A 24,346-nucleotide genomic window follows, 5' to 3' on the forward strand; every position below is an offset into this window, starting at 1 on the left:
AGGATGTTGGGTATTTTTATCATGAAAGATGTTGGATTTTCTCATATGCTTTTTCTCCATCTATTGAGATAATCATGTGGGTTTTGTTACATTTACATTTGCATGAGCTCTTCCATTCTTGATCCTGGAGTAAATCTCATGCATTACAGAAATAAAAGGTTAGTGACTGTCAGCATTTGGATAAATGAGAGAAGCCTTGGGAGTTAGTGAGATTACCCAGAGAGAGTACATAGAAAGAAAAGGTGGCCCAAGATGGAACTTTGAGGAATATAATATTCAGTTGCCATGTGCAGTGCTAAATATAGTTTAATGAAAACTTCACCTGAAATAGCAGGCAGTTCTGGTTGTGCTACACCAGGTAATTGTGCTAGATTGTCTGCAGCTGTCATGTGTCTGAAGCATCTCTGGTAACATGGGAAGTTTTTCTGCCCTTTATTTGTTTGCCTTTGTGTAAGAGTAGAACCCTTATACAAAGTATAAGTATTTAAGGTGTAGGCAAAGAAAGAGAATCAGCATGGTTTTTTTTGAAATGAACATGTAAATTGTGAGTAAATAGTACAAAAATTTTAAACTTTGTGAACATTACTAGTTCCATAAATTGAGCATTTTAACACTAGAGAATTTACCTTTTCTCTGCTAGAAGGAATGTTTGTGTGAAAACAGAAAAAAAAATCAATCTGCGGGAAATTTCCTTGATATAATTAGTAGTGTTTTGTAAAGAGCCTGAAACATGCACCATAGTCAACAACCATAGGTCCTCAGACTCTATTGAGTACCAGAAGTAGACAGTGCTTTCTCTTTTCATTTTTGTTTTGTCCTCTGTACTGCTACTGCTGTCTCTCTTAATTCCATAATCACTATTAGCTGTAGCTGTGAGAAGACCCTGATTTCAAAGCATTTAAAACTGATATGGCCACAGTAGCTTCTTGGTGAGACTATCCTTTAGATTCATACAAGAAATTTATTTATTTCAGCTTTATTGAGTATAATTGACAATTAAAAGTTGTATATATTTAAGGTATATAAGTTAATAATTTGATATACATGGTGAAGTAGTCACCAGAATCAAGCCAATTAACATATTTGTTGCCTCACATATGTATGCAATACGATATTGTTAGTCACTATATAAGATAGTTTGATTCTTAGAAATATTCTAACTAAATGTCAGCAGTTAAGCCCTAAGTATATATAGCGATATGTGTTACCTGTTCTAAATTTAAATTAGTTGATAGTCTTGGAGACTGTTGAAAAATGTTACTGAAATTTTCCAATTTAATCATAAATAATTCAAACTATTTGGTTGAACTAAAAAAGGTTTTGTTACAGCGACCAACTCATCAAATGATAGGTCAATTTGTGAGATGTTCGTTACCTGAAATTTTGTTTCTTCCTCGAACTACATCATTAGAATTTTCTGAAATCATGAATAATCTTGAGAATAATAGATTATGTGAGGCACAAAGGGTATAATGTTGACTGATAACTAATTATGAATTAATACTAAAATTAATAGAAAGTATGATGCCCCACTGTGTTGCCCTCAACTTATAAACTGCCTTAAGACATTATAGAACCTAACATATATATTTGGAGGATCAGAACCCCAGTTAAGGTTCTTAAAAGTCAAATCAGTACAGCTGTGTAATAAAGAGAGACATATTTAGATACTGCTTCAAATTATTTCTCCCGTTTAACCTTAAACATACAGAATATTTCGAAAAGTGTATTCACAACAAAAAGATTGCTGACTTAGCCATTTCTAACACAAATATTTCCAATTAATCCTAATCCATAGTCCTTAAAAATTTGGAGAACTAATTCACTTTCTTGCTACTTGTTAAGTAGATAAAAATGAGGGAAAAAAAGGGAAAAGATGAATATTCAGGTGCTACGGTTGGAATTATTTTGTGTATTATGAACTATATAAAATCATCAAATACTCTTAATTTGAAAATTTAATAATTAGTTTTAAAGTTGTGCAAGTCTGTTGACAGTGATGCATATTCAAATATATAGTTCATGAAACTAATAGTTATTTGTCCCATATTAGATGATGATGTTGGCAAACATGAAGTACATGGTTCTTCCCATTATCTCATATATACATTATAATGTGTAATAGCTTCTAGAAAGCATTTTATATTATTATTATGTATAAATTTATACATTTCTTTACTATTCTTCTTAAGGTAGTAAATGTTGACAGAAGAAATGTCCCAACCTGTAGAGAATTTTTATGAGTTTATTTGAGTCAAACTGATGACAGTGTATCTCAACAGACTGAGAAAAATGCTTCCCAGAATGATAGTTTGCAGTTTCTTTTATGCATTCGAAATTAAGGAAGATGACATGCAGGAGGAGGAAGCTAAGTGAGGATTGGAATACAGGATAGTTAATAAGATCATATTCTCTCTTGAGGGTGGTTATGTTTCTGAGGGGGTCTGAAAAAGAGGCATTTCAAAGGTGTGTTACCATACATGCACATAAACAGACAGAGCTTGCTTAAAGCAAAGATAGACCATTTATGAAAGAAGTTACATGCCTAAGGCATGACTACCCACCGTGACCTACCCAGTTAAGAATTTACAGTCTGATCACCCTGTGAGGTTACTTTCAGTAAGTTTTATTCTAGCATGTCTTTTTCATCCACATAAAAAACTAACCATTTTTAGAAAGACTGGTGACTCATGTTTTTTAAATGTATATACATATATGGTTTTTTAATGTGAAAAATTGTTGGCTTTCTGTTCTTATGCTTGCAGGAAGCATATGTGCCTCATTTCTTACCCAGAGCTACCAACTGCCAGTTCTTGACACAATGTTTATAAGGAAAAAATATCGAGGCAAAGATTTTGGGCTTCTTATGCTGGAGGACTTTGTTGATTCCTTTACAGAAGATGCACTAGGCTTGCGGTATCCACTGTCCTCTCTCACATACACAGGTAAACAGATTGAGTTAATTTTAAACTTATCTCAGAGTCATGATTTGTGTCTGCAGAATATTGTAAATTCGCATATATCAATATTAAATAAATTTGGATTCTTTGACACCCTAGGACTTAATTTTACAAATGCATCTTTATCATGTATTTGACTTTTTTGAGGGTGTGGTAGCTTTTTAAAAAAATTGAAATATAATTTTACATGTCATGAAATTCACCCTCTTAAAGTATACAGTACAGTGGTTTTTAGTATATTCACAGCTGTGGAACCATAACCACTAATTCTGGAACATTCTCATCATCCCCAAAAGAAACTTTGCACCAGTTAGCAGTCATTCTCTATTTCCCCATTCCTCCATCCCCTAGCAACCACTGATCTATTTTCTGTCTCTTTAGATTTACCTATTCTGGGCATTTCATATAAATGGAATCAGATGATTGTATTCTAAGCCCGTTGTGTCTAGTTTCTTGCATTTTGTATAAATGTTTTCGAGATTCATCTATGTTGTAGCATGAATCAGTGCTTCATTGCTTTTTATGGCTAAATAATATTCCACTGTATGGATATGCTGCATTTTATTTATCCATCAGTTGATGGACTTGTGAGTTGTTTCTACATTTTATCTCTTATGAATAATGCTGCTATGAACATTTCTGTAGTTTTCTTTTTGGACATTTCTCTTGTGTATGTACCTAGATATGGATGGAATTGTTGGGTCACATAGTGACTCTATGTTTAACCTTTTGAGGAACTGCCTAAGTGTTTTCCAAAGCAACTGCTCCATTTTACATTCTCATAAATAATGTATGAGGGTTACAATTCTCCACATCCTTGCCAACACTTGTTATTATCTACTTTTTTTTATTATAGTCATCCTAGTGTGTGTGAAGTGGCATCTCTACTTTTGATTTGCAGTTGATGAACATCTTTTCATGTGTTTATTGTCCATTTGTATGTTGACTTTGCATAAATGTCTATTTAGATCATGTGACCATTTTTTCTTTGGGTTATTTGTGGTAGCTTTTTAAATTAAAAAAAATTGAGATATACAAAAAGGTATAAAAAATACTCATGTACCACCAGCATTTACCATCCATGAGAAATGGATCATTGCCAACACAGTTGTACTCCTACTCAATTTGCTTACTTTCTTCTCTGATATAAGTACTGTCCTCAGTTTGGCATTTATTTTCTTCATGCATTTCTTAGGCTTTTAATACATATGTGTATATTCTCCAACAATATGTCATATTGTTTTAAATATTTTAAAACTATATAAATGATAGGCACTGTATGAATTCTGCAGTTTGCTTTCTTATGTTTATGAGATTCATTAATGTGGATCTATATGTAGCTTTATTTTTCATTTTCAGTGCTGTTAAATATTACATTGTATGGCTATACCATGTAATGTTTTAAAAACTATTAGTGGATTTATATTTGCATATATGTAAAGTTCATACAACTGCTTTTTAATGAAGTAAGATTTAATCCTGGAAAGTAATTTATTTGAAAACCTTTATAAATTTTAATTTATCACTGATTTTAATCTAACATCAAATGTTTATTTCCACTGAAAAATATTTTGCTCTATTTCCTTTCTCTTTTTAATACTGAAAATCTGGAAAATAAGAACCAAGTGTTTTATGCCCATCTTGAATCATAGTTTCTCTCAAAACCCATGTATGAGAATGGAATGAACCCTGTATACCCTTGGATAATCTGAAAATAGATTTCCCCCTTAAAGTCTTAATTATCGCTTTACTAAATTGGGAGAGGAATGCAAACACATCCACTGCAGGAAGAATCTCTTTATATTTACTCTTTTCTAGGATTCTAATGATAGATTGAAAAGCAAATGAATTACAGATGCATGTCAATGAATCTCTGTCTTTGCATAGTCTTGAACTCTTTATTTTCAGTTTAGACAAGAGATTCCCTGACAGCGATTTATTGATGTCATTTGTATAATTTTGTGAATAAGACTCTTTGAAATGTGAAAATAAAGGAATATATTGAGAATAGAAATTTTTAGACTATGTGGCTTCTCTATCATTTTCTGTTTCTTTCTCTTCCTGCCTCTCCTGTACAGTGGTTATTATAGTTGAAGGACTTGGATTTTCATTAGATTTTTCTCTTTTAAGTTAGTTAATAGTTCTTTGATATTGCTATAAGTCTAATAGCTCTTGGATGCTCTTCACTTGTTTTCATGAATATTTTTTAACATTTTAGGAAAGAGTATAGTGTTTTAAATTTCAGGCTTTAAAAAAAATAGAGATAATTTGTTCATTCCACAATGAACAAATGAGTGCCAAATATGATTGGGCTTGGTCTCAGACTAGAGTAGACAATAAGTTAACTATGAGAAATTGATTTACATAATGCTATAACATGTATAGCTAGAGACATGGAATACATAATATTTTTTGTGAATCTTTTATCTATTTGGAGTTTATCTTGATATATACTATATGAGGCACATATGCAAATATGTTTTACTGGACAGGTATCTGATTGCCGCAGTATCATTTATTGAATAATTTATCTTTTTGGTACTGATTGGCATTTGTATCTATACCAGGGGTCAGAAAACAATGGCTCACTGGCCTGTTAACTCTTTTGGTAAACAAAAGACTGCTATATACTTTTCTTTTTTCAAGTTGCCTTGGTGTTTTTGGTATCAAAGTTATGTAAGCCTATTAAGTGAGTTGGGCAGCTTTCCATCTTTTCTTCTTTTCTAAAATAATTGATATTTGGGATTTCTAGAAAATTCTAAATGTATTTTTCAGCTTGCAAGCAATACTTTGAAAAGTATCCAGGAGACCATGAACTCCTTTGGGAAGTTGAAGGTGTTGGACACTGGTGTCAGCGAGTACCAGTCACCAGAGCGTTACAGAGAGAAACACTTAAAATTACAGGTACGACTGTTTTCAGTTTGAACACATGTCCAGCTTAAAAATAGCCGTACCTGATGATGGTTGTGCTTTACAGAGTAGTGGTGTACTGTAATGTAATGTGATTTCTCTAGTAACCACCCTATTTTCTGAAGCTTGATTCTTTGTTATATGTTAATATATGAGTCACAAAGAATAGCCCAGCAGAATATAATAGTCCAGTAGGAATTGTTGGGTAAAAAAATAAACACAGATTACTGAGACAGCATAGAATAGGCATCAGGGGATCAAAGGTAGTCCCCAGTCTCATGCATTTCATTCATCTTTCTTCAAAGTCACAAAATACAGATAACCATTTAAAGAGACTCTTTATAATTGCAAGGTTTCATTATAGTATATTGGTGAAAGGGATATCCTACACCTAGTTAGATTTTTAGTATCCTTCTGTACAGGCTGCTATTCAAGGCTTTTGTGAAAATCAGAACAAACAACGTTACAATTAAAACCAAAATGATTGGGTTACAATTTTTAAAATTTTTCTACACAACAGTTTCTCCAAATGAACCTAGAAGATCTTTGTCTGGAGAATATGGTCTTGCATCTGTTCCAAGTTATGAAGCAGGAACTGAAGACAATCAATCTAGTGAGATACAGCTAACTGTAGGTACACTGTATGTTTATTGTAGGAAATAATAATTTTTCTGTTTTTTAAAATGGATTAGGTTAATTTTTTAAATGTTATAGTTCATTCAACAAAGTTATGTAATTTCTACTGTATTAGTTTTCTTGACATCTTCTGTTAATTGGTTACTAAGGAATTATTTTTCTTTGAAAAATAAGTTGGAATACACATAAAATAATATATAAGAAAATAAAAATCTGTAATCCCACTACAGGTATAGCAACTGTTTACTGTATATGTACTTAATCTATATTATTAAACATATATCTGCATATGTTTTGTTTTTATTCTTATATGCTGCTTCTAATTGCTTTTCTCCGTTAATGTAATATTTAAAAATTTTTCCATGGCATTACTGTTTTAAAACATACTTGTTAAATAGCAGCACACTATTTTATGTAGATACCATCATTCATTTCTTTAACATATTGTACTTAAGTTTTTTACATTTATAAGTGGTCCAGCAATGAACACATTTATAGATGCATTTTTGTGTATATGTAATTATTTCCTTGCACAGATAAATTTCTAGAAGTGGAATTAGTAGTAGACCAAAGGTTATGAAGTTACTGTGGAAAGTTTGAGGCTACGTTTCAATAAATGTGTGCTAGGTCTTTGTAGAATGAAATGCACTTTGCAAATACTAGGTAACCTGAAAATAGAAGGAAAGGCCCTATTACTGAACCCCAGAGGACTTATTAGGTACTTTTTTATAACTTACTTGATCCTAATTAAAATATGGGTTCGTCGATAGTATTCTAGAAGTCTATTTATGCAGTGTTTTGTTGTGATGGCACTTATTACAGTCACATTTGTTTTGTACATGGGTATCTGTGTATATTTTTAGTGAGCATTGAATATGTCTTATGTAAATGCATGTGCGTTTCAGAGACAAGTGCTTTGGGAAATTAATTGTGCCTCTTATTTCCTGTCTTAATTAGCATGAGTGCTTACTATACGAGTAAATGTTTAAAATGTTTTTAAGGATAATACAAATAATGTAATAACTATATATAAGGAATTAAGAGTTTTTGTTTTGATTTTTTCTACATTTAGAACTTCATACTTCAGAATAAGTCCCAATTCTAATATGCTACAGTTCCAATTCCTTAAATATACTCAGATTCATTTAGCGTTGGTCAGGTATCATAAAAGCAGGGAAAGTAGAAAGTCTGCTCTTCCCATACATGTGACAGCAATGATTTACTTTAATATTAAGCCAAGTAGTTTTAAATGTGTCATTTTAGTGAGAATATATTAAAATTGCACCATGTCATAGATTGGCAGCATAAATTAGATTTTATTTCATTTTAGAAATTGATATTCTTCATATTACTTTAATATTTTAAAAGTTCAAGGCTTCTCGAACACAGGATATTTATCTTATCATCCATCACAGTTGCTCCTTTGTTTGTGTCCTGTAAACAGACCTTGAAGTATATTTGCCCACCGTATTGTAGAGTTTTGATAAGTGTGTCACTGGATAGCAGTTCATATAATCAAGTAGGTACTGTGGCAAGTGCTGGGCATACAGATTATGGATCTGTTAGGCATGGAAGCAGTAGATGGTCCATTATTGGAAACAGATGAGTAAACAAATATTCTACAAAATAATATTGCTGTAATAGAGCATAGAGTAAGTGATTACAGGTACTTAAAAAAGTGTAACTAACTCTACCCAAGGATTGGAATTGGTGAAGTAGTAACTAAGCTGAGCTGATTTTTAAAGGGGTGCGTATCCTTTGCAATGCCCAAGTATTACTAGGGCATCCCAAAAGATAGCATGTATAAAAACACGGAGGTATGAAAGAAAATGGCATGTTTGATATGTAAGAGTATTTTAGATTGAAGGGTTTGAGAGTTTAATTCTAGGCAGTGATAAATCTTTAATTTTTTAAAGTACTGACACAGTTTGCAATTTGGAAGCATCACTGTCATCAGGGTGGAGAGGATTATGGAGTATGTGATTAGAATACGGGATACCGGTGAGGAGGCTATTAGAACAGTTTGTATTAAAGATGATAAAGGCTTGAACTAAAGCATTGGTAATACACAGGAGGGGGCAGTTTTGAGAGATTCTTCAAAGTCAAAATGACAGGCTTTGTAGTTGATTGAATGAGGTTATGGGGTAAGTCATTACTGCCTCACAGGTTTCTAGTTAGAATGACTGTCTGAATTATTACCATTAATCACTATAGGGAATAATATTTGGGAAATATAAGAGTTTAGTTTGGGATAGGTTGGATGTGAAATTGGATGGAACATTCACACTGGGGAGATATTTCGTTGGAAATAGAGCTTTGGAAATCAGGAAAGAAGTTGGAGAGATTAAATTGTATATTTGGATTCATCACCGGGACGTTGAAGTGAAGATAGATAAAATTACACAGTTCAAGCATGTGGACTGAAAAGAGAAGGTAGCTGGGACAGATTCCTAAGAAACTCCACTTTTTACCACTATAACATTTTAGATGGCTTTATACATTCTTGGGCTCATAATAAACTGAGGCTGTAATATAGCCTATTTATTCTTAGGTAAGTTTTCTTAATTGATGGATTGTGAGTACAAAAAGTGCTGTTTGAGAAACATTTTAAAAGATTTTCTTTGACACTGAATGAAGCAGATTCATAGGGAGAGAAAAATGATCTGAAACTTGATTTTAATCTGTATCTCTCTCTTTTAGATCGATTCTTTAAAAGATGCCTTTGCAAGCACTTCTGAAGGTAAGAATTCAGCTGATCTATCCGTAAGTATTTGAGACACTTAGAGTTAGGGGTGTGTGTGTTTGTGTGTTTGTGTTTCTTAGAGTAAGTGAAGACTTGTACAGCTCTAAAGTCTAGATTTAGGTTCTCGTGCCACCACTACACCAATTTTGCTGTGTGAACACGTTAGTCATTGTACCTCATTTTTCCTCATTTTCTTACCTGTAAAACAGATACAGTAACATCTACCTTGTTTATTTCCCAAGATTATTGGGAGAGAGTATAAGTGAACTTTGCAAAGCTCAAGGGAACAATATTGAATATTGACCAAGTTATTTTGTAACTTTAGCAAAAGACATTGATGTTTCTAAGTCTGATGTGAGGGAAAAAAGTGCATAATCGCGGGGATATATGTAAACTAGCATAGTTCTTGCATTTCTGTGTATCATAATAGGTAATCCTTTGAGTACATAATCAATTAATTGTAGTTTTGCTCTTTTTTCTCAGGTCATGATAAAACACCCGTTTCCACTCGTACTCGAAGTAGTCATCTGAAGCGGCCAAAGATCGGAAAGCAGTTTCAAGATTCTGAATTTAGTAGTTCTCAAAGGGAAGATGAAAAGACTCCCCAGACTTCACCTACAGCTTCAGGAAACAAGTAGTGTTTATTTTACTTTCATTATTTTGTTTATTCTTATTCTCATAAGAATACTAAATACTGTTTAAGATGGGGGCCATCTGTGTAGCAAATGGCTTTGGTATAGGAGTTCGTATTTGAATTCTCCTACAAGATTGTTGATTACACTTACCAGTGATAAGTGTCACGTTGACAGTGTTATAGGAGAAGTTGCTGGTAACAGAGTGGAATAAACTCATGATTTAATCTCAATTGTGAAAATCCATGAGAATATTCTATTGATTATATAATCCCAAATGAGTCATTATCACTAACTTCGAATTTAACAGTGGCTGTAGTTTTAGTAATGCTGAGGTATAGTCAATTTAAAAACCTTCAGTTTTACTTTATATTATTGATTCATTTTACTGGGTTATTGAATATAACATAAATTAGTGATAACCATAAATGATGCAGACAACTCCTCCAGGATCTTAATCAGCAGAACACTTGGGTCAAAACTTTATACTCTGTCTTCCTTTTAATCTTAAAGAAAGCAAGATTTTATATTTCATAGTAAAGTTAACTTTTGCTCTAATAGTCCTAACAGCTGTTCCTGAGTCAACCTTTTATAGCTTTGCTCTTTTAGCTGTGAAATTATTTTACTAAGGTAGAGAATTCTGTAGCTATGCCAATTTCTTATGTAAATAATTTTGCATTTGAGTAAGTATGTAAATGTTTTATTTTGGTGAAAAATTAATCATGTTAAAGGCAAACATAAGTAAATATTTAAATCTAGTAATTTGTGTAAAGATGTAATACCCCTTTTCCATTACAGTTGATATACAATATTATATTAGTTTCAGGTAGAACATAGTGATTAGACATTTATATAACTTACAAAGTGATCTCGCTGATAAATCTAGTACCCAGTTGACACCATATACAGTTATTACAATATTATTGACTATATTTCTTATGCAATGTTTTAGATCTCCATGACTATTTCGTAACTACTAATTTGTACTTCTTATTCCCTTCTTCTTTTTCACCAACCCCCTAAACCTCCTCCTGTCTGGCAACCATCAAAATGTTTTCTCTATATCTATGAATTTGTGTTTTTTTTTTTTTTTTTTTTTTTTAGTTTCTGTTTTGTTTGTTGGTTTATTTTGTTCTTTAGATTCTACATGTAAGTGAAATAATACAGCATTTGTCTTTCTCTTTCTGATTCACTCCATAATACCTTCTAGGTTCATCCACATTGTTGCAGATGGCACGATTTTATTTATTTTTTTTATGGTTCAGTAATATTCCATTATATATGTATACCAGCTCTTCTTTATACATTCATCCATTGATGGACCTCCAGGTTGCCTCCATATCTTGACTATTGTAAATAATGCTGCAGTGAACATGTGGATGGATTCACATGATCCTTCGAAGTAGTGTTTTGAATTTCCTCAGATAAATACTCAGAATTAGGATTATTGGGTCCTTCTTTGTCTCCTGTTATAGCCTTTGTTTTAAAATCTGTTTTGTCTGGTATTAGTATTGCTACCTCAGCTTTTTAAATTTTTCTCATTTTCATTTTCATGAAATATGTTTTTCTATCCTTTTACTTTCAGTCTGTGTGTGTTTTTTGATCTGCAGTGAGTCTCTCGTAGACAGCATGTAAGGGCCTTGTTTTCTTATCCATTCTGCCACCCTATTCTTTGATTGGAGCATTTAATCCATTTACATTTAAAGTGTTGCTAGATATGTAGTTTTTGACATTTTATTATTCATATTTTTTATTTCTTTTTCCTTCTTAAAGAAGTCCCTCTATCATTTCTTGTAATACTGGTATTGATGAACTCCTTTAGCTTTTTAAAGCTTGTTTAGGAAGCTCTTTGTCCTTCAATTCTAAATGATAGCTTTCTGGGTAATCTTGATTGTTGATCATTGCTTTTTATCTCTTTGAATATTTCATACCAATCCCTTTTGGCCTGCAAAGTTTCTGTTGATAAATCAGCGGACTGTCTTATGGGACCTCCATTGTAGGTAACTAACTGCTTTTCTTTTGCTGCTTTTCAGAGTTTCTCTTTATCTTTAACTTTTGGCATTTTAATTATGATGTATCTTGGTATGGCCTCTTTAGGTTAATCTTGTTTGGAACTCTCTGTGCTTCTTGGGCTTATATGTCTATTTCTTTCACCAGGTTAGGGAAGTTTTCCGTCATTATTTCTTCAAACAGGTTTTCAACTTCTTGCTCTCTCCTTCTCCTTCTGGTGCCCCTAAGATGTGAATGTTGGTACACTTCATGTTGTCTCAGAAAGAGGCCCCTTAAACTATCCTCATTTTTTAAATTCTTTTTTCTTTTTGCTCTTCTGATTGGGTGTTTTCTGCTACTTTGTCTTTCAAATTGCTGATTCGATCCTCTGCTTTGTCTAATCTATTGTTGATTCCCTCTTAATGTATTCTTCATTTCAGTTATTATATTCTTTTCCGACTGGTTCTTTTTTATGTTTTTTACCTTCATTTCCATGTTTTCTACCTTCATTTCCATGTTTTCTGGCTATGTCAAAATTCTCATTGAGTTCATCTATTCTTTCTTTAAGTTCATTGAGCCTCCTTATAACTAGTGTTTTGAACTCTGCATCTGGTAGATTGCTTTTCTCCATTTTGTTTAGCACTTTTTCTGGAGCTTTGTTCTTTTCTTTGATTTGGGGCATGTTTATCTTCCCATTTGGGCTGCCTTCTTGTCTTTGTTTCTGTGTATTAGATAGGGATGCCATGTTTCCCAGTCTTAGTAGCATGGCCTTATGTAGTAGGTGTCCTGTGGGACCAGTGGCACAGTCTCCCTGGTCATCTGAGCCAGGTGCTCCAGGTGTGTCCCTTGTGTGGTTTGTCTGTGCCTTCCTGTTGTAGTTGAGCTGTGGTTGCTTTTTGCATGTCAGTGGTGGGGATTGACCCATGGGCTGATTGATTGTGAGGACTGGCTGTGTGAGGACTACGGTGGAGGAGTTGTTGTGCAGGGGCTGACCTTACAGAGCAAGATTTGCTTTAGCAGGGCTGCAGGTCCTGCCCAGTCTGCTCTCTGCCTGGGACTCTGGCAGCCCTCAGTCTCACTCAGCTATAATCTCTGCTGGTTTTCACAACCAGAGGTTGTGGAGATTTCTTTTCCCAGCACTAGAACCCTGGCCTTGCATAAGCCTGGGACCACTTGCTCCTCCAGGGGGACCTCCGCAGCCGAGATATTCCTCCCGATTATTAAGCACCACATGAATGTGTGGGAACAGCTTGTTCTGCGTCTTCAGACTTCCTACCAGTCTCGATGTGTCTTCTTCTCTATGTCCTTAGTTGTAGGACTTTTGTTCAGCTAGTCTTAAGATGATTCTCAATGATGGTTCTGTAATTTAGTTATAATTTTGATGTGGCCGTGAGAGGAGGCCAGCATAATGTTTACCCACTTTACTATCTTGACCAGAAAATTAACAGTGAATTTTAAATTGAACATCTCAGAATTATGTAGAATTGTGTTTGCTTTTCATAAACAGAACAGGAACAGTAAAACAAAATGCTCAAATACTCACTCAGACATCATGAAAAACAGAGCTTCATCTTTGCCCTTGAAGAAAGCATAGTGGTTTCTAATACACAGCTGTCTGTGACACAGGACACTGCAAGGTAGATTGTGATGGTGCAGTAGCAGAAGTACAAAATACTGTGGATGCAGAGGAACACGTGATTGATTCTAATAGAGGAGATGGAGAGATTTGCCATTTAGGCTAAGGCTTCAAAGATAAGTAGAAACCTAACAAGCAGAGTTGGGAGAGAATTTCTAGTGTAGAAGTCCACAAATTATGGTTGATCCATGGGCCAAATCTGGCCCACCAGCTGTTGTTGTAAATAGTTTTATTGAAACACATCCATGCTCATTAGTTTCCATGTTTATTATGATTGCTTTTTCATTACATTGGCAGAATTGAGTAGTTGTTCAGAGGTCAGATGGACCATAAAACCTAAAGGAAAGGTTTAGCGTCATCTGATCTACACCTGGGCTGTCCAAAGAACTTTCTATGATGAAGGAAATGTTTTGTGTCTGCCCTGCCAAGTATGGCAGCCACTACCCAGTGTGCCCATTGAGCACTTGAGGTATGGCTAATGCAACTGAGTAACTGGATTTTTAATATCATTTAATTTTATTGTAAATGATGACATGTGTCCTGTGGCTTCTGTATTGTACCATGCAGATCTAGACTACAGGAATAATGCAGACAAAGGCACCAAGTTAGGAGGAATGTAATAAGGATAACTGATAGTAAGGTAAATGGTAGCATTTAATAGCATATAGGGGTCTGGTCATATTAGGCTTTGAAAGGAGATATACTTTATTCTCTAAGCCATACAGAGCCATCAGAATTTTCTGAGCTGTGCTGTCACAGGCACAGTTATGTATATTAGAAACAGTGCCCTGAAAACCTTACTAAAGAACATGTGTCCTGCAAGTCTGAAGGTGAGTTGGGAAGAAGTTACAGTGAGATTTCTCCAGAGAGACTAGGGGCCTGAAAAATGGGACTAGGAAGTTAGAGATATGTTTGAAGGCATTTTAGAGGTAAAACTAAACCATATCAGTTATGGTCCAGCTAATGTTTTTCAGAATGAAAGGAGCATTATTAACATGCCAGTGCTGGGATGAAAGCTGGAAATTGGACTGTCCTGGGTAAACTGGGATGTATGTTCATTCTAATAGAATAAGGTCCAATCAGAAATGGATAGAGTAAAAGAAAGGTCTAGTTTACATGATTGAAAAGATGGTGATATTATTAATCGAACTTTAGAACAAGGTAGTTAAGAGAACAAATTTGCAAGAAGATGAACAAATTTGTAAAAAGGTTTAGACCTGTAAAATTTGAAGTTGACTAAACAACACTTAGCTGATTCTCTATAAGTGAATATTTTATTAACAGATTCCTGAAATTTTCTATTCATCCTTAAAAAAAAAAGTAAGAATGGTTTTCTTTTTTTTTCTAGATTGGAGTCTACTGCACATACATCAGAGAGCTCAGAAGAATTCCTGGAAGAAGAACATGAACAGAGTGTGATTGAATTTGAGGATGGAAGTAGTGATAAAGATGCTCGTTCGGCACCAGAAACCCAGCCACACCTGGAGAAGCAAGATGGTGAGAAGGTATGAGATCACTTACTAAATATAATGAATGGAAGTAAACTAAAATTTAACTTTCTCAGTCATATATTGTTAAATATGATATACTTTAGAGTCTTAGTAGAAATTGTATTTAAATGTTAAAAAGCATATAGTAATTAAGTGAGGTCAGGTACTGGAGTTGGGGAGAGGATAAAGTTACAAGTATTTTATATTTCATACTGATTTTATAAAAGTTTGACCCACAGCAAAGATAAAATAGAGGATGTTTAGGTAGTAAGGTACCTCAGTACATTTAAAACAAATTAATTTTTGGAATTAAACATACTTAAGAAGTGATACAAATGATGTCTACCTTATGGAACCAGTTAGAATGCTTTAAGGTTCAATAGGCCCTCAGCTGCACTTCTAATTTGGTTAGGAGGATAGGAACGAGTTATCTAGGGGGGAATACACACACACACACACACGCGCGCATGTGTGTGTGTGTGTATGTATATATATATATACACACACACATGTATATATCACTACAATTGATTACAAATCCTGGAAAAAGTAACTAAATTATTTTTTAAATGACAGTTTATTTTGTTTTTTTCATACTATATATACATAATTTTTTTTTAACATTTTTTTTTTTATTTTCCCCCTCCCCGCTCCCTTCTGGTAACCACTAGTCCATTGTCCATGTCCATGAGTCTCTGTCCTGTTCATTTGTTGCTTTTAGGTTTATATCCCACATATATGATATCGTGTGATTTTCAACCTTTTCTGTATGGCTTATTTCACTTAGTATGATTATTTCAAGGTCCATCCATGTTGCTGCAAATAGCAGTATTTCATCTCTTCTTATGGCGGAGTAATATTGCATTGTATATGTGTATCACAGCTTCTTTAGCCAGTCATCTATTTTAGGACACTTCTAAAACATTTTTTTTAACTAAAAAACAAATAGGAAATTCCTTTGTGACTAAGTAAACTCTATCTGGCTTAATATCTGCAGCTCCTCAAGTATTTGTCTTTATCTCTTTTTTTCTTCTCTGTTATTTTTTTGTTCTTCTCTTCTTTTTCTTTAATATCTTTAATTTTTTTTCTCTCCAGATTCCTTATTTCTTTCATATGTGCTTGAAACTACATTGCCAATTTTATTTTCTTATACCAATTTATCTTTCTCTACTTGAAAATGTATTTTTATTTATTTTATTTTAAAATTTTTAGGTGAGGTAACCTTTGGTTGACCTCACAGATTGCAAGGACCTTGTCAGCTTACAATCCCTTATTTTTTTATTTTTTATGCCTACAGCACCTGGTCTTCCTAGGTGGTCTCCTATCCAAGTACTAACCAGGCTCGACCCTGCTTAGCTTCCGCGATCAGACAGGATTGTGAAACTGTATTTTTAAATGGCAGTTTTTTATTGTAGACATTTGAGCAAGTAAAGCACATATTTAATAAAGAGATTTATGTGCACCTAGATGTTTATAGGGATATATAATTGTGTTTTTTCTGTTTTAAAAACTTAATATTATACTGTATATACTCCATATAACCAGTTTTCATTTGTCCAGCAGTACCTCAAGCACATACTATTGTTAAGTCACCAGTGATACTTTGATTCCCAGTGGATTTCCTTACCTAGATTAACTACTCTCTGTTCCTCAAGATGCTCTAGTCTCTTGACTTTATAATACTACCGTATTTTAATTTCTTGGTTTTCTACTCTCTTAAGTTCTGTTTTGGTTTTATTTTTTGACTCTTCTGGTTTTTGCTTTTTTCCCTTTATTTGTGTACATTCTAGAAGACTCAGTTCTTGACTTTCTGCTCTTTAGTTCACGTTTTCTTTTTTTAAAATTATATTTTATTTTTTTTTTAATTAATTTAATTATTTTTATTATGGTGACATTGGTTAATGAAATCCAGTAAGTTTCAGGTGTATAACTGAACAGTGAAGCATATATATATTGCTTGTATGTTCACCACCCATATTTAAATTTATTGTCACCACATATTTGACCCCTTTTACCCCATCCACCCCCATTTGACCCCTTTTACCCCATTGACCTCCCCCTTCTTCACTCACCCCCATACGCTCTCTGTTTTGAAAACTCATCCAGTCTAAAGGCTCAACAGTCATCTTTATGGGGATGACTAATAACTCTAGACTTTGAATATTGATCCAATTTTAGTTCTATAATGTTATTTTTCTTCTGAATATTTCTGTTTAGATAGATGTCTTTTATCATCTTAAATTCAACGTAATTTCTATTCTTTATCACTTCTGTATTGAGTCTTTTTTCCTGTTTTATCTTTCATTCTGTTCCCCAAACGAAAACTTGCAGGAGTGAGTTTTTCTCTTCTGTTGCCTCTCACTTTTAGTTACCAAAATTCTATTTTTTTGAGCTTTTGCTATATCTTTCTGATTTCCTTCGCTTTAACATTTCTCCTTAGTTAATCCTTTTATGAGTTTTATTATAATTACCTTCTGTGTGCAATCTATTCTGTATACTGTCTTGCCAGATTAATTTTTCTAACTCCCTGATTTCAGTTTCCCTGTGGAAAATTTTTCTTATATAATTTTAGGGGTTCTGTACATCCAGCCAAATCTATTTTTGAACACTCGAGTGCATCAGTTTTCTAATTTTTAAAATGGTAATAAAATGCCCTCTAATTATTAGAATGTCACTAGAATTAATTATAAACATTAGACATTGAAGTCTTGTAAATTGATAAACATCAGAAAAAAGAGTTTCAGAAATTGGAGGGTTTGTGTTACCAGATCGCTCTTCCATGTTTTAATAGTGATACAAAAAGCAGGGTTGTTCAAAAATAACCCTTGGATGACTAGACAATGAGCTGAGTTTGAGGGTTCTTCTCCTAGCAAGAAGCTGTACCCAAACTCAGCTTACCGCAGGACTGGTAGTGTTTCTTCCCCCTGGCAGAGTAAACTGTAACTTCCCACAGGCCCCAAAGATTCCGAATGCTGAATCACTGGTGTTCTGTAAAGAGGTGGCACCAAATCTAGACTCTCTTGGGTGCCTTTTTACTGAAAAGGTTTCACCCGTGATTACCCCAGAAGGAAGAACAAGAAGTGGGCAGGGTCTTGTTATTGAATCTCAGACCCTTACTGTGTCCACAGCGCATCCTGGTCCTGTCCTCTTTCCATGAGAACAGGGAATTTGGGGGTATTTGTGGATTCTTTTACTAGTTCTGCCTCGTAAGTTTCCTCTTTTCCTCAGTAAGACTATTCCTTAACCCATGCCCTATTATGTAGTAGAATTTATCTTGAGTCCTGGTGCATGACAGGGACTGAGAATGGATCCACTTTGCATGACAAATAAGTTAGTCTGTAATTGTGTCCTGACATGTTTTTCCCCCTGTTGGTTTAGGAATCTGAATTAGAGCCTATGAATGGTGAGATAATGGATGATGCTCTTAAGACCCCACTTATAACTGAAGAGGAGGACTCCACTAGTGAAGTTTTAGATGAAGAATTAAAATTGCAGTCTTTTAATTCCAGTGAAGACTCTACGAATCTTGTTCCACTGGTGGTAGAATCTTCAAAACCCCCTGAGGCTGTTGCACTGGATAAGGTAAAGGGGAAAGAACCTATTTTTTTAATAGATAAAGTGTTCCAGTGTTGGTGACATGGCAGGGGCAGTGTAATATATATATTTTCCTCCACCTTATCATGTATAGTCCTTTAGGAAAATTAAGTTTTATACTAGATTTGATATTGTAAGATGAAGCAAACAGTAATATTCCATAAATCTTTGTAACCTTATTCATTCTTTCTGATTTATGATAACAAAGTGAGTTTTACTTTGTAGGTTTAGGAAAATACTTAGAAAAATGAATAAAACATTATTTACCAAATATTCAAATACCTATTAGTGCTTAACATTTTAATTTAATTATACAGATTAGTGAGAAAACTTGAATGAGTATTTGAAAAAAAATTTAATTTTTTTGATTCTTTCAATGTAAAGCTAAAAAGCTATTGGATAGCATTATTTCCTTAGTGTCTCACATATATAAACGAATAAAATGACCATTGCCCTCACCTATCATCTAATACAGCCATTGTTAAAGTAAGCAGGGGTGGCGGTGTCAAGTCCCAAAAGACTCTTGGTTATGGCTCCAGTAACTGCAAGAAAGTAAAAACTTTATCATTCATTTACAGTTTTTGAAGAATCTGAAGTTTAAAATATCTTTAAAAAGTACTTTTTGAGGTAAAATTATTACTTTTATTATATCTTTAAAGCAAGAACTTAATGTATCCAGATTATCACTTAAGGCAATTTTGAAAAAATTGAGTTGTATTCAGAAGAGGTACATGATTAACGAAAGTAATGAATACTGAATTCTTTAAAATGCAGTTGTCATTGCGTATTAGTGTGAGAATAATTTATATAAGAACTATATTGCAAAAGTTTGTTCACCAGGTTTTTTCCTTTTAGACCTCACATATAACTGACTCAGAAATGTTGCTAGACGAAGGCCCATCTGATGAAAAGGGGCACACTGAAGAGAAACTGCCATTAGTTTCAAGAAAGAAGGCACATTTTGGGAGTTCAGACAGTGTTGCTACCATTCCAAATGAAGAACGATCTGACAGTGGTTTTCCAAACTCTGTGATAGCTGAATTTTCTGAAGAATCAATCTCTGAAAATTTGTCACCCAACACTACTTCCTCATTGGAAGACCAGGGTGAGGAGGGGGTACCCGAGCCCCAGGAAACATCTACAGCTCTTCCTCAGAGTTCTTTGATAGAGGTTGAACTTGAAGATGTGCCATTTTCACAAAATGCAGGACAGAAGAACCAGTCTGAGGAGCAATCTGAAGCATCTTCTGAGCAATTGGATCAGTTTACACAATCAACAGAAAAAACTGTGGATAGCAGCTCCGAGGAAATAGAAGTGGAAGTGCCTGTTGTAGACAGGCGGAATTTAAGAAGAAAGGCCAAAGGGCATAAAGGACCTGCTAAGAAGAAAGCCAAGCTGACCTGAATGAAGAAACACAGATGATAAATCCTCTTCTTTGTAACATAATTGTTGTTTTTAAAATATGGTAATAAATAGCATGGGGCACAGGACAAGAATTCCAAAATTTAAATTTGAGCTTATTTATGATGCAGTTTTTCCCTCTCCCTTAGGATCTCTAGGATTCATTGTTTTTAATTTTTCAGGCTATTTTGTGTAAATACAGCTTTTTACTTTTATTAATCATGTTTCAATTTTGGGAAACCAGATCATACTATATTTTCTTTAGCAGTTGGGGACATTTGACCATTAATATTTCAGGAAATGTAAGAAGCCGAAAGTAGTAGGCTTTCCACTACTTGTAAGGAACACAGGAATCTTTTATACTAAGGGTTTTAATAGTAAACTTGGTGAGGGTTCTAGAAGTTTTAGCTTAAATATTTAATCACCATTTTTTAAAATGTAGGCATGCCTAAACAAAAATGTCAGTAAATTAGAATAAATATAACTTCAACTACAGGAGAGCACAGATACAGAAATTTATGGTCAAAGGTTTATGAGGGTGGTATTTTGGCCTCTTAATTCATAGCTGTATAGATGCATTTCTTCCTTTGACTTCAATGCCTGTGGAAAGGCAGAAACTGTTTCTAACTCACTCTTTGTAACACCTGTTATAAACATTACTGCTAGGGATTTAATTGTGGCGTGTAGGTACTAATGTAATTACTTAAAATTTCATTTGAAGCTGGGGGCTATACTTTTGTCCTCACCTAGTTAACATGTATACTTCAGAAGTATGAGAACCCTTCCTAAGAGTGTTCATTAATCCTGACACTGCCCTTTTTCTAGAATCTTATTTTTATTCCCCTCAGCTTTCATCCACTTCCGTAAATTGTGGAGTGATTCCTGTCAAAAGATCTTCCTGCCTGCCTGCCAACCAGCTTATGCCCTTGCCATCCATTTTTTGGGTAGGTATGAAACTGTGCTCCACAATCTTAGACGTAGATGGCAGAAATAAAACTGCCCTAGGAGCTGTAGTTTACAAGAGCTTAAATCATTATTGGAGGCTCTAGTTGTCCCTTTCTTTGGTCTTGCACATTCTTGGGTTTGTTCTGTGAGGACAGGTTACAAGCCAGCCTGTCTATGTATGTTCATTGTGTTGCCATAGCAAAAAAGTCTTTGCCTAGGAAAAGCTTCAGTTGTTAATTTTTGTAATTTATTTAGAGACGAACAAAATGGTTATTCTTAGAATCCAAAGAGAATCTTGAAACAATCCTACTCTTTGAAAGTATTGCGTATACTCAGATTTGCACTTAGAGAATGCTTTGAGACCATTTAGATTGTTTTTAAAACAAGCTTGGTCTTTACATAAAATGTGTTATGACTCTGTGTCCTTGAGGTACTAAGGATTGATGTTAAAAGTTTTTCAGTAGTCAGGTGATGTCATTAAATTTCATTTTGGGATGTTAGTATTTTAGGAAGCTGTAAGTTGAGTTAAAATCTTTAAGCAGGCAAAATAGCAAACCTTCCTATTCATGTAAAATTTTTGAGTACTCGTATCCTCAAATTTTCTTTAGTTGTTGGTCAGAGGTAAGCCAGATTATTTCATGCTAAATGAAAATTAAAGCACTTTGGTTATTTGTTTTCTCAGAAAATACTAAATAAGTGAAAGAAAAAGTATGAGTAATAGCTAGTATCTATCAAACGTTTATGCTGTTTTATACATTTTGTGAGAAACTTTTGTTAATACCACAAATAGGGAAATAAAGATTAAGATTTAGTAAATTCTTAACCTTTCCATTTTTAATTTCTTAAAATAGATAAAAATCTAACACTTCTTTTACTTTTTTACTTGGATTGTTTATCGTTCTCTTTAAAATACTTTCTTTAAAATGGTGTAGTTTAATAAGATTGAGTCAACTGACAACTCTTAATATGTGAATATAGTTGCTGACTTTACAAAACAATATTTAGTTATTCATATTTGATCACTGGAGACTAACAGATAAACTTATACTTGTTAAACCTGTTTGGTTTATTTTTAAACAAGTGCATTTTATAAGCAATTTCAAAATTTTTGTTCACACATGAAAACTTGTTATGTATTATCGCAGAAAATGTTATTTTGACATTAGTAGACAGTAGGTGGGAAAAAGTTAAGTCACATGGAAAAACCTAACTTTCACATTCAGTAACGTATTTTTTCAGTAAATGAATTCTATACTCAGTATAGAATTTATCACAAAATTTATCCTCAGTAAGGAATATAAATAAAATGTAGTTTTTGCAAGGCATTAGATGAACTTTCAGAATTAGAGAACTGAAATCTGATTTCAACCAGCTGCTGTTGAGTGTCCAGTCACATTTTATAGTCTTTGTGAACTGTTTTTGTTTTTTTTTGGTTCAGCAGTCTAATTTGTGGAGAAGGGAGTTCACTAGTTTGTGTAAATACATATATATTTCTTTGTGTAATATAAAAAAGCAGTTATTAGTAAAATTTTAGTTGTACTTTCCAGTTAAATTTATTCAACTGCTAGACATCACAGAAATAGGTATATTTAAGAATTTATTATAAAGCTCCTCTACAACTTAAAGGCGAGAGGGTCTATTATGATTTTTTATAAAATCAAATAGCATGACAGAACGTGTCATCTGCTTAAAATGTGTCTACATTCATGGTGTTTCCATTAAGTACACAGAATTATCATGGCAAGGATAACAGTTACTAGTGACTAATGGTTCACTTTTAGCTGACCACCAGAACACTAGCTAAAATGGTTTCAATGACTTGAGAAAAATATCTTGAAGGTTTTTATGATTCCATCAAGTTAAATCTTTACCTAGTATCTAATATCTGCTCTTATGTTCTGCTTTACCTTAGGGATTACCTTCTAAAATTTGGTCACACCAGCAAACTGAAACATCTTAATGTAAATAAAGAATTTATACTAACATTACTCATCTGTGTAACAGTATTTAGGAAATACATTTCTGCCTTGTATGTCCACTAATAGCAATATGGTGTTTAAAGTGTTATCCAGTATTTCATGGGTATGATTAGTTATGCTTGTTTGCATACTTAATGTCAAGCTTTCTTTTTAAAAAAATAGTTAATTTGCTTATTTTTGGTTCTCAAAAATAAGCAAACCTCAGTTCTGTAGTATCTGGACCTTCAGTTGATTTTTTGCTTTCACTTTCCAAAACTTAAATCATTCACATGTTCCCCATTTCTATTAGTGACAAAATCATTTGTTAAACTCTAATTGTAAGAGAGGTTCAGCTTCTGTTATCTTGAAGTAATTGTACCATACTGGGTAGTCATTCCCAAGGAAGTAGCCTTTCTTTTCTCAAGTGTCTGTGTTCTAAAACGTCTACTGTTTATAGAACTTAGAAACGGTAGTACATTATTCAGAATAGTAAGTCTTACCAAAGTGCTTATGTTTGTTTTCTTGGTAGTTTTTTTTTTTTTAAGTTTAAAAATAGTAATTAAACCTATATTTTGTGATTGTTTCCTGGTCTGTGTTTTGAGATTCTTTCCCTTTTCCCTAATTTCATTGATGAAGACATGTTTAGATACTGAATTTGTTTAAATATTAAATGATTTTGTTAAAGGCACAATTAATCACATTGGTTGTATCTTCAAGACAGGCTTTAAAAAATAAACAGAATTTAAAACAATGTGATTTTAGATTAATGTAATATATAGACACCCTTAATCTCAAAGCCACAAACATACAATTCATATCACAAAAGTGCTTTGACCTGGTTACAACCCTAAAACATGACCTTTAATATTATGTAACTACAAATATATTTCTCTTTAAGGGCATCATTGTAGTCTTTTAAAACTGTTTTATCTGGAATTATTTAAACAAACTTTTACTATTCTAAAAATATAAATATACTACCCTAAGTTCAGAATATATAAAATGCTAAAAGTATAAACATTTTGGTACATTTTTTTCTTGTTTCAAGTAGAAAATACAGTTCCAAGTAGTTATTACTATATATGAAAGAAAAAAAATGTTTAAAACACTGACTCAATGATTTACTGTCTGAAGTTAAGGATTATTTATTGAGGTTAAAAGACTTAACCTAAGTAAGTTCTTCAGAATTCTATTTAGTGTAGTGTGTGCCTTTTCTCATGTAATTTTAATGTGAATACTTTTATAAACTTAACAAATGTTACTGTGTATTAATATACATTTCTTAGGATTAATGAAGTGGAAGACTTCAGGAAGATTTTAGACGTGACAAATTTAAGTGTGCACTAACCCTTGATTAAAGGTGTTTTCAACTACACTGGCTTTTCCAGTAATGACAAATTAGCATTCCTGAATACCTACTTACTAATACAGATATAAAGCAGGACATTTCTA

General features: G+C 33.4%; 1 protein-coding gene across 1 annotated transcript in view; it reads left to right on the forward strand.

The window, feature by feature from the left end:
* Window positions 1-21,759, forward strand: part of FAM169A (family with sequence similarity 169 member A) — a 52,081-nt gene extending 30,322 nt beyond the window's left edge. Inside the window, exons 6-13 of the mRNA XM_011375145.2 lie at window positions 2,766-2,945; window positions 5,736-5,864; window positions 6,391-6,500; window positions 9,207-9,246; window positions 9,733-9,883; window positions 14,855-15,011; window positions 18,375-18,578; window positions 19,446-21,759. Coding sequence (XP_011373447.1) covers window positions 2,766-2,945; window positions 5,736-5,864; window positions 6,391-6,500; window positions 9,207-9,246; window positions 9,733-9,883; window positions 14,855-15,011; window positions 18,375-18,578; window positions 19,446-19,994 — 1,520 coding nt within the window. The 3' untranslated portion in view covers window positions 19,995-21,759. The remainder of the gene's footprint in view (window positions 1-2,765; window positions 2,946-5,735; window positions 5,865-6,390; window positions 6,501-9,206; window positions 9,247-9,732; window positions 9,884-14,854; window positions 15,012-18,374; window positions 18,579-19,445) is intronic.
* Window positions 21,760-24,346: the final 2,587 nt, after the last annotated feature.

Source organism: Pteropus vampyrus, unplaced genomic scaffold (assembly GCF_000151845.1).
Source record: "Pteropus vampyrus isolate Shadow unplaced genomic scaffold, Pvam_2.0 Scaffold262, whole genome shotgun sequence".
Classification (NCBI taxonomy): domain Eukaryota; kingdom Metazoa; phylum Chordata; class Mammalia; order Chiroptera; family Pteropodidae; genus Pteropus; species Pteropus vampyrus.